The sequence below is a fragment of the Gorilla gorilla genome, chromosome 11 (genome assembly GCF_029281585.2).
Source record: "Gorilla gorilla gorilla isolate KB3781 chromosome 11, NHGRI_mGorGor1-v2.1_pri, whole genome shotgun sequence".
Classification (NCBI taxonomy): Eukaryota; Metazoa; Chordata; class Mammalia; order Primates; family Hominidae; genus Gorilla; species Gorilla gorilla.
In genome coordinates, this window is record NC_073235.2 from 28,223,408 (window position 1) to 28,234,279 (window position 10,872).

General features: G+C 48.7%; 1 protein-coding gene across 5 annotated transcripts in view; it reads left to right on the top strand.

Moving 5' to 3' along the window:
- GYPC (glycophorin C (Gerbich blood group)) overlaps positions 1-9,815 on the top strand; it is a 44,502-nt gene extending 34,687 nt beyond the window's left edge. For 2 of the 5 annotated variants that reach the window (XM_063694730.1, XM_063694731.1), the window contains 3 exons: positions 3,405-3,461; positions 7,012-7,095; positions 9,093-9,815. In XM_063694730.1, coding sequence (XP_063550800.1) covers positions 3,405-3,461; positions 7,012-7,095; positions 9,093-9,289 — 338 coding nt within the window. In that variant the 3' untranslated portion in view covers positions 9,290-9,815. The remainder of the gene's footprint in view (positions 1-3,404; positions 3,462-7,011; positions 7,096-9,092) is intronic. The other 3 variants (XM_055380067.2, XM_031008797.3, XM_063694732.1) reach the window with 3 other exon arrangements.
- Positions 9,816-10,872: the final 1,057 nt, after the last annotated feature.

The following is a 10,872-nucleotide window of genomic DNA, read 5'->3' on the forward strand; positions in this document are numbered from 1 at the left end:
CCCCCTCAGAGGTGGTTTTGAATGTGGAATGGAGGAGTCTAACCCTGGGTAAATATATATACATAGGTATGTCATATGTATCTGTATATATATTTATTGGCCTTTCTCAGGGCTGTTGACTCACAGGAATTCAGGAACTGGAGAGGCAGCAGTTTTGGTGGGGGAGGTTGACGGTGGAGGTGGGATGAGGGTAGACTGACCAGGCTACTTAGACTTCTCCACCATCTCCCTCATCCCACATTATTTTCTTCCCTGGGTCCATGACCCCCAACCCTCCATCCTCAAGGAAACTTGAGCCTGCCTTTGCCTTGCTTTGAACCCTGAGCAAGCGGCTCCCCATGGGTCATGGCTGTGACTGCAAACTGTGTTTGAAGAACAACCAAGTTTGGGAGGTGCTGTGTGCTCTGCGACCTTCTTTGAGATCCACACTTCTCAGCAGCTTATTAATAACTCAGGAAACATCTATAATTTGAAAAGAAAGAAAAAGCAGCAGAAGCAAGCAATCAAACACACCTGTTGCACTCTGTGTAACCTGGCATTCTCCAACTCATTGCACCACTGAGCTTTTTTTCTTCTTAGATATTATTAACATTTTGCAGATACAAGTGTTCCCCTGAAGGTAGTAGGAAGTTTAGGAAATTGTTCTATAAAGGTGGGACTTGGGAGCAGTTTCAGACTTTCCATATTCTTCAGCAGTCCCTCCCCAAGGCCTCCAAATAAACCTGCATTCTAAGAAAAGACAGAGTCTTGTTCTGTAGCTTCAAAGAAAATGCCCAAACTCAAAACACCCCCACCCCATGAGACTGCTGCCCCCTCAGTTTCAAGGTCCTGAGTGATCTGACCCCTTCTCAGCAGCCTTACACTGTACTTCCCCACCCCTCTGGAGTCCCAGCAGAAGTGAGGGGTGACTGCCCCTCGCACAGCCACCAACTTAGTTAGCATCCTCTGCGTTACCCTCTCCCACTTCAGTCCTTTGTGTGGCCAAGTTAACTGCTCCTCCAGCAGATATCCGCACTCCTCAATCCCCAGGAGGGAATGGGAGCAGGGTAGGGTGAGGAGCAGTCATCAGGCCATTGAAAAACACAAACCACACAACCTGCCCCAAGCACAGTTAATAACCTCATCTTTTTACCCCCTGTATAGTGTATATATGGCAACCAGCTCTGCCCTGTTTTCTGGGACTTTCCTGGTTTTAGAATGAATAATCTCCAAGCAACGTTCTTGCAACTGTTGCAAGGACCGTGTTAAAATGCATTAAATGTTGAGACCAGCACCTGGCACCTAGTAAGTGATTGTTAGTTGTTTTAAAGGAAGAGGAAATAACAGTCTCTTCTAACCCTGATTGTGTTGGGCAAACTGTCATAAGAAATGCTGTCTTCACCTGGAAAATGTCTGAGGGCAGTTCTGGGTATTTGAGCTTCTATAACCATCCATGCCTACTTAAGCAAGCTGTTATTCTTTCTTTCCGAACTTTGAGGTGCTTGGTGATTGGAAAAATCTAGAACCCCACCACTAAATCCATTCATTTATATATGCATGCATTTACTCATGCATTCAGTGAATATTTATTGAGTACCTACTATGTGCTAGACACTAAACTGGAGGCTGCACTTGTTCACACTGTATAATAAAGTCTAGCACCCACTTGAACTTGCTATGGCTCCTGCTTCAGGTCTTGCTACTGAGAAGCACTGTGAATGCTGGATCCTATACCCTGCCTGGCTCCTGGCTCCCGAGACCCGGATCCTGACCCAGTGTTCACTGGGTCCCTGGGCTGCCTCAGTGCCTTGTGTTACCTTCTTCCCCACCTCCAAGCTCCTTGGTGGCCCCAGACACCTCTAGCTTGGCCCACCTGCGTCCTGCTGTGGACCCCTAGCTGGGAGTCTGTTTTCCCCTCACCCACTATGACTCCTGACTCCAGCAGGCAGTTACTTATAAGACAGAGGCATCTGGCAGCTGCACTGGGGAGAATGACCTCATAGCACTATAATTAAAGTGATTATCTGAGTGGAAATGACTATTATGAAGCATCCTTCTCTGTTTTATTATGCAGAGCCATTGTAATGGGAACACGGGATTTCCTATGTTAACACTGATATTTCTGTGATCCAATAAATCCTTCTTCACAATCATCTCCCAGAGGAGAGAAGGCATTCTGTGCAGCAGTTCTAGGAAACATCCAGGTCCCCAATGTCCTAGACATCCTACCCTCTTTGGCCAGGCCATTAAGCTGTGAAAAAACACACTCAGTAACTTGGATAGTGTCATAGAGTGGTCCTTCCCACAGCAGAGTCAATGTAAAGACCTATGGGAGGGCTTCAGGAATGACTCCTCAGACAGGAGCACTGGGAAGGGCTTCTCCAAGAGAGAAAGTGCACTCGAGGCAAGAGCACTGGCCAAGTCCTGACCTGATATCGGATGAGCTGTGTGATCACGGGCACATCACGTCTCTGAGCCTTGGTGTTCTTCCTGTGAGATGGGCCAATAACACCAGGCACCTCATAGGTGTGTCTTCACATAGGATGTGAAGACTGCATGATAGAGTAGATAGAAGGCAGTTAAAGCAACACCTGGTGCTATGGTTTGGATGTGGTTTGACCCTGCAAAAGCTCATGTTGAAATTTGATTCCCAAGGTGGCAGTGATGGGAGGTGGGACCTAGTGGGAGATATTTGAGTCACAGGGGCAGATCCCTCATGCATACATTAATACCCCCTTGAGGGAGGGAGGGAGTTCTAGCTGTCGTGAGACTGGATTAGTCACTGGAGAGCAGGTTGTTATAAAAGCAAATTCAGCTTTCTAAACTCTCTTGCTTTCTATATCACCTTGTGGTCTCTTTGCGAATGTCTGCTCCCCTTCTGCTTTTTGCCATGAGTGGGAGCAGTATGAGGCCCTCACCAGATGCAGCTGCCCAATTTGGACTTCCCAGCCACTAGAACTGTGAGCCAAATAAACCTCTCTTCTTTATAAATTACCCAAGTATTCAGCTATAGCAACTCAAATTGGACTGAGACACCTGGTGTGAGCATCAGACACTCCACAAACATTCTTTCTTAAACACAACAAGAGTCCCTGCCTTCATACACAGCACAGATATCTGTTGAGCATCTACCACATGCAGGCACCACTCTCAGTGGAGGCATACTGCAGAGAACTTAAATGGGCCTGGAGTGACCTGGTGGTTCAGGTTCAAACAGTTCCATCCCAGTCAGTGACCAAGCAGAACCTGGTTCCTGGTCTGTGCACCCCTGCTAGGAGTCGGTGGGTGCACCACACTGTCTCTGTCCACTTGGACCCATTCTCAGAGCTGCTTACACCTGAGCAAAGGATGCAGCTTGGGCCAAGGTGCTGCTAGGCATGGAGAGTCTTCCTCTCTGACCTCAGATTCTTGTCCTCTGTTCACAGAGCCTGATCCAGGGATGGCCTCCGCCTCCACCACAATGCATACTGCCACCATTGCAGGTGAGTTCTCATCACAGAGCCTCACCATAATGGAAACTGCCATGACTTCAGATGAGCTCTCATCACAGAGCCCTTTAAGCAGCCAGGGTTGGGGGACTTGGTGAAAACATCCAGGGGAGAACTGACCTAAGGACTTGGACAGGGGTGGCTGTGGCCATTTTTTCTCTCCCTCAGAGGTGGTTTTGAATGTGGAATGGAGGAGTCTAACCCTGGGTAAATATATATACATAGGTATGTCATATGTATCTGTATATATATTTATTGGCCTTTCTCAGGGCTGTTGACTCACAGGAATTCAGGAACTGGAGAGGCAGCAGTTTTGGTGGGGGAGGTTGACGGTGGAGGTGGGATGAGGGTAGACTGACCAGGCTACTTAGACTTCTCCACCATCTCCCTCATCCCACATTATTTTCTTCCCTGGGTCCATGACCCCCAACCCTCCATCCTCAAGGAAACTTGAGCCTGCCTTTGCCTTGCTTTGAACCCTGAGCAAGCGGCTCCCCATGGGTCATGGCTGTGACTGCAAACTGTGTTTGAAGAACAACCAAGTTTGGGAGGTGCTGTGTGCTCTGCGACCTTCTTTGAGATCCACACTTCTCAGCAGCTTATTAATAACTCAGGAAACATCTATAATTTGAAAAGAAAGAAAAAGCAGCAGAAGCAAGCAATCAAACACACCTGTTGGACTCTGTGTAACCTGGCATTCTCCAACTCATTGCACCACCGAGCTTTTTTTCTTCTTAGATGATGTTATTAACATTTTGCAGATACAAGTGTTCCCCTGAAGGCAGTAGGAAGTTTAGGAAATTGTTCTATAAAGGTGGGACTTGGGAGCAGTTTCAGACTTTCCATATTCTTCAGCAGTCCCTCCCCAAGGCCTCCAAATAAACCTGCATTCTAAGAAAAGACAGAGTCTTGTTCTGTAGCTTCAAAATAAATGCCCAAACTCAAAACACCCCCACCCCATGAGACTGTTGCCCCCTCAATCTCAAGGTCCTGAGTGATCTGACCCCTCCTGAGCAGCCTTACACTGTACTTCCCCACCCCTCTGGAGTCCCAGCAGAAGTGAGGGGTGACTGCCCCTCGCATAGCCAACACCTTAGCATTCTCTGCATTACCGTCTCCCACTTCAGTCCTTTGTGCAGCCAAGTCCTGCTCCTCCTGCAGACTCACCCCAGTCCTCATTCGCCAGGAGGGAATGGGAGCAGGGTAGGGTGAGGAGCAGTCATCAGGCCATTGAAAAACACAAACCACACAACCTGCCCCAAGCACAGTTAATAGCCTCATTTTTCCCCCTGTATAGTGTACATAGAGCAACCAGCTCTGCCCTGTTTTCTGGGACTTTCCTGGTTTTAGAATGAATAATCTCCAAGCAGTGTTCTTGCAACTGTTGTAAGGACCGTGTTAAAATGCTTTAAATGTTGAGACCTGTACCTGGCACCTAGTAAGCGATTGTTAGTTGTTTTAAAGGAAGAGGAAATAACAGTCTCTTCTAACGCTGATTGTGTTGGACAAACTGTCATAAGAAATGCTGTCTTCACCTGGAAAATGTCTGAGGGCAGTTCTGGGTATTTGAGCTTCTATAACCATCCATGCCTACTTAAGCAAGGTGTTATTCTTTCTTTCTGAACTTTGAGGTGCTTGGTGATTGGAAAAGTCTAGAACCCCACCACTAAATCCATTCATTTATATATGCATGCATTTACTCATGCATTCAGTGAATATTTATTGAGTACCTACTATGTGCTAGATACTAAACTGGAGGCTGCACTTGTTCACTCTATATAATAAAGTCTAGCACCCACTTGAACTTGCTATGGCTCCTGCTTCAGGTCTTGCTACTGAGAAGCACTGTGAATGCTGGACCCTCCACCCTGCCTGGTTCCTGGTTCCCCAGGTCCTGACTCCTGGTGTGTTCACTGGGTTCCTTTGCTGACTCAATGCCCTGTATTATCTTCTTGCCAACCTCCATGATTCTTGGTGGCCCCAGACACCCCTAGCTTGGCCCACCTGCTTCCTGCTGTGGACCCCTAGCTGGGAGTCTGTTTTCCCCTCACCCACTATGACTCCTGACTCCAGCAGGCAGTTACTTATAAGAAAGAGGCATCTGGCAGCTGCACTGGGGAGAATGACCTCATAGCACTATAATTAAAGTGATTATCTGAGTGGAAATAACTATTATGAAGCATCCTTCTCTGTTTTATTATGTAGAGCCATTGTAATGGGAACATGGGATTTCCTATGTTAACACTGATATTTCTGTGATCCAATAAATCCTTCTTCACAATCATCTCCCAGAGGAGAGAAGGCATTCTCTGCAGCAGTTCTAGGAAACATCCAGGTCCCCAATGTCCTAGACATCCTATCCTCTTTGGCCAGGCCATTAGGCTGTGAAAAAACACACTCAGTAACTTGGATAGTGTCATAGAGTGGTCCTTCCCACAGCAGAGTCAATGTAAAGACCTATGGGAGGGCTTCAGGAATGACTCCTCAGACAGGAGCACTGGGAAGGGCTTCTCCAAGAGAGAAAGTGCACTCCAGAGGCAAGAGCACTGGCCAAGTCCTGACCTGATATCGGATGAGCTGTGTGATCACGGGCACATCACGTCTCTGAGCCTTGGTGTTCTTCCTGTGAGATGGGCCAATAACACCAGGCACCTCATAGGATGGATGTGAAGACTGCATGATAGAGTAGATAGAAGGCAGTTAAAGCAACACCTGGTGCTATGGTTTGGATGTGGTTTGACTCTGCAAAAGCTCATGTTGAAATTTGATTCCCAAGGTGGCAGTGATGGGAGGTGGGACCTAGTGGGAGATATTTGAGTCACAGGGGCAGATCCCTCATGCATACATTAATACCCCCTTGAGGGAGGGAGGGAGTTCTAGCTGTCGTGAGACTGGATTAGTCACTGGAGAGCAGGTTGTTATAAAAGCAAATTCAGCTTTCTAAACTCTCTTGCTTTCTATATCACCTGTGGTCTCTTTGCGAATGTCTGCTCCCCTTCTGCTTTTTGCCATGAGTGGGAGCAGTATGAGGCCCTCACCAGATGCAGCTGCCCAATTTGGACTTCCCAGCCACTAGAACTGTGAGCCAAATAAACCTCTCTTCTTTATAAATTACCCAAGTATTCAGCTATAGCAACACAAAATGGACTGAGACACCTGGTGTGAGCATCAGACACTCCACAAACATTCTTTCTTAAACACAACAAGAGTCCCTGCCTTCATACACAGCACAGATATCTGTTGAGCATCTACCACGTGCAGCACCACTCTCAGTGCAGGCATTAGGCAGATAACTCAAATGGGCCTGGAGTGACCTGGTGGTTCAGGTTCAAACAGTTCCATCCCAGTCAGTGACCAAGCAGAACCTGGTTCCTGGTCTGTGCATCCCTGCTAGGAGTCAGTGGGTGCACCGCACTGCTCCTTTCCACTTGGACCCATTCTCAGAGCTGCTCACACCTGAGCAAAGGATGCAGCTTGGGCCAAGGTGCTGCTAGGCATGGAGAGTCTTCCTCTCTGACCTCAGATTCTTGTCCTCTGTTCACAGAGCCTGATCCAGGGATGGCTGGATGGCTGGATGGCTTGATGGAGGCCTCCTCCCTCACCATAACGGACATTGTCATCATTGCAAGTGAGCTCTCATCACAGAGCCCTTCAAGCAGCCAGGGTGGGGGGCCTTGGTGAAAACATCCAGGGGAGAACTGACCTAAGGACTTGGACAGGGGTGGCTGTGGCCATTTTTTCTCTCCCTCAGAGGTGGTTTTGAATGTGGAATGGAGGAGTCTAACCCTGGGTAAATATATATACATAGGTATGTCATATGTATCTGTATATATATTTATTGGCCTTTCTCAGGGCTGTTGACTCACAGGAATTCAGGAACTGGAGAGGCAGCAGTTTTGGTGGGGGAGGTTGATAGTGGAGGTGGGATGAGGGTAGACTGACCAGGCTACTTAGACTTCTCCACCATCTCCCTCATCCCACATTATTTTCTTCCCTGGGTCCATGACCCTCAACCCTCCATCCTCAAGGAAACTTGAGCCTGCCTTTGCCTTGCTTTGAACCCTGAGCAAGCGGCTCCCCATGGGTCATGGCTGTGACTGCAAACTGTGTTTGAAGAACAACCAAGTTTGGGAGGTGCTGTGTGCTCTGCGACCTTCTTTGAGATCCACACTTCTCAGCAGCTTATTAATAACTCAGGAAACATCTACAATTTGAAAAGAAAGAAAAAGCAGCAGAAGCAAGCAATCAAACACACCTGTTGCACTCTGTGTAACCTGGCATTCTCCAACTCATTGTACCACTGAGTGTTTTTTCTTCTTAGATGGTATTATTAACATTTTGCAGATACAAGTGTACCCCTGAAGGTAGTAGGATGTTTAGGAAATTGTTCTATAAAGGTGGGACTTGGGAGCAGTTTCAGACTTTCCATATTCTTCAGCAGTCCCTCCCCAAGGCCTCCAAATAAACCTGCATTCTAAGAAAAGACAGAGGCTTGTTCTGCAGCTTCAAAGTAAATGCTCAAACTCAAAACACCCCCACCCCGTGAGACTGCTGCCCCCTCACTCTCAAGGTCCTGAGTGATCTGACCCCTCCTGAGTAGCTTCACACTGTACTTCCCCACCCCTCTGGAGTCCCAGCAGAAGTGAGGGGTGACTGCCCCTCACACAGCCACCACCTTGGCATCCTCTGCATTACCCTCTCCCACTTCAGTCCTTCGTGTGGCCAAGTCCTGCTCCTCCAGCAGATTCGCCCCGTCCTCAGTCCCCAGGAGGGAATGGGAGCAGGGTAGGGTGAGGAGCAGCCATCAGGCCATTGAAAAACACAAACCACACAACCTTCCCCAAGCACAGTTAATAGCCTCATCTTTTTTCCCCCTGTATAGTGTACATAGAGCAACCAGCTCTGCCCTGTTTTCTGGGACTTTCCTGGTTTTAGAATGGAAAATCTCCAAACAAGGTTCAGTCCCGGGGTATGATTCTAACGTGTCTGCAGAGTGCTTAGAGTGGTTAGTAGCAGAACTGTGAGGAAGAAAAAGAAAAGGGAGGGATGTAAGGAGAGGAGAGAAGGGGAAAGGAGGATCATTTTAGGAAGGCACAGGTTATAGTGCCACCACACAACAGGTTGGTGAAGCATGGGGAAGGAATGAACTAGCCTGTTTGGTGTTGGTACAGTTGTCTCCAGTGTACACGGTTCAACTTATGAGTTCTTGAGTTTGGAATGGCGTGAATGCAAAAGCATTCAGTAGAAACGGTACTTTGAATTTTGAACTTTGACCATTTCCCAGGCTGGCAATATATAGTATGATACACTATATTATAAAATAGTCTCTGGGTCAGATGATTTTGCACAACTTTAGGTTAATGTAAGTGTTCTGAGCCTGCTTAAGGTAGGCTAGGCCAAGCTTTGATGATCAGTAGGTTTGGAGTATTAAATGCATTTTTCATTTACAGTATTTTTAACTTATTATGGGCTTACAGGAACCTGGCTCCCATCATAAATCAAGGAGCATCTGTTTTGGTTGTGGCATTGTATCTGTCCTCACACTACCCCTGTGGGTCTTGACCCCCATCCCAGGCCCCAGAGCCCCTGCCTCAGACTGACCCTTGCACCTCTTCCCACCTGCAGGCGTGATTGCTGCTGTGGCCATCGTCCTAATCTCCCTCCTCTTCGTCATGCTGCGCTACATGTTCCGGCACAAGGGCACGTACCACACCAATGAGGCCAAGGGCACAGAGTTTGCTGAGAGTGCAGATGCAGCCCTGCAGGACGACCCTGCCCTCCAAGATGCTGGTGATAGCAGCAGAAAGGAGTACTTTATTTGAGGGATAACAGACTTCACTTCCCTGAATGCCTCCCCCATCTCCATCAGGAAAAAATACACCCCATGGCCCAGCACCCCTGCTGATACCACCAGACAGAGAGAGAGAGCACTTGATTCTTCCCAAGATAGGCACCTGGAAACACTAGGTGCCTGCCCAGGGAGGAAGGGAGGAGGACTCACGCTACAAGAGGCCTCTCCCAGGGACCCAGGGAGGCGATGGCCACCCCAGAGGCCACCTTTTGCTCCACGGAGGTGGGAGAAAATCTGGGCACAAGGGGCCCCCTGGGCAGTGCAGGACAACATCAGCTCACTGGCAGGAAAGTCCTTGTTGAGGGTGAGGGGGTGCCGGGGTACCCGGGGGCTGGGGAAGCAAGGAAATAAGTCATCTGTATGCTGACTGGGGATAATGGCATCAAATGTCAGTCCTTGACATTTGGGGGGAACAGCAGGTGCCAGAGCTAAAAGGTACCTTTGTCTGCCATTGATCCAGCTCAGAACGATTGGAAATAAATTTGAAATGTAACCGAGCATTCAGAGTCCAACAGTATTACTGTAGTTATCTGGGGAAAGATAAACGCCACCCAGGCCTTGCTTTTCACCTGTGCAATATTATATTCTCTGACGGGGCCAGGACAGTTCATTTCTGGCTCCTGTGGGGGCCAGTTCCCAGAGAGCACAGCCAGTACAGGCGGCTCCCAAGCCTGCCAAGGGAGGAAGGACAAGTGACCAGCTTTCCTTTCCCTACAGGGGCACCAGCTGCATGAAACAAAAGGAAGGGTGAAATGTCCCTCTAGAAATAGCCTTTCCCAGTGGCCAGGGCACTAGCTGAAGTGTTGATTTTCCAAGGTGCAGTATTAGGACAAATGGACCTGATCCAAAAATAAGAGTGAGTCTTGTCCTTCCAATCACAGTGACCGTGGCACCCAGGGGTGGAAGCAGAGGCTGCAGAGCTCCGCTCGATGGCTTTGGGTCCCAGCTCCCCTTTCCTGGTCCCAGGACCTTGAACAACTTGTTTGACCCCTCTGGCCTCCGTGTTCTCCTCCCCCACGTACAAATGATGCTGATAATGACAGCTCTGTTGTGCCTGACTCCCAGCGTTGAGGGTCAAGGGCTCAGACCTCCCTGCCTTCCAGTGTCAACAACTGTGTGCAGCGGTAAACAAACATTCCTCATTGCACTACTTTTGCACACTTCCTGAGGAGTAGCTGTCACTCAAAATCACAGAGTAACAGAAAGAGAAGATGAACTGGTTAACCATCCCCTTCCAGGCTAGTTTTTCCAAGATTCCCAACAGCTCAGCTGTCACTCCAAGGACCAGCAGCTATGAGGTTACAGACTGCACGCCAGGTGCTGGGGTCACCTAGGTACTCCCTGGGGCTCAGGCTTCTTGAGGCTGCACCATCTCCACTTGGGAGTTGGCAGAAAGGTCCCAAAGATCTCCCTGGGAGGATTATGGGGATGTGAGCTCAGTGGGGGGTCCACCTGTCAGAGGAGCTGGCAATCCTGGGGCCGTGGTGGGGGAGATGAGCTGGGAGCTCATAGAAGCAGTGATGGCAGAAGCCTCGTCCAAAAGTGAGACCTTTT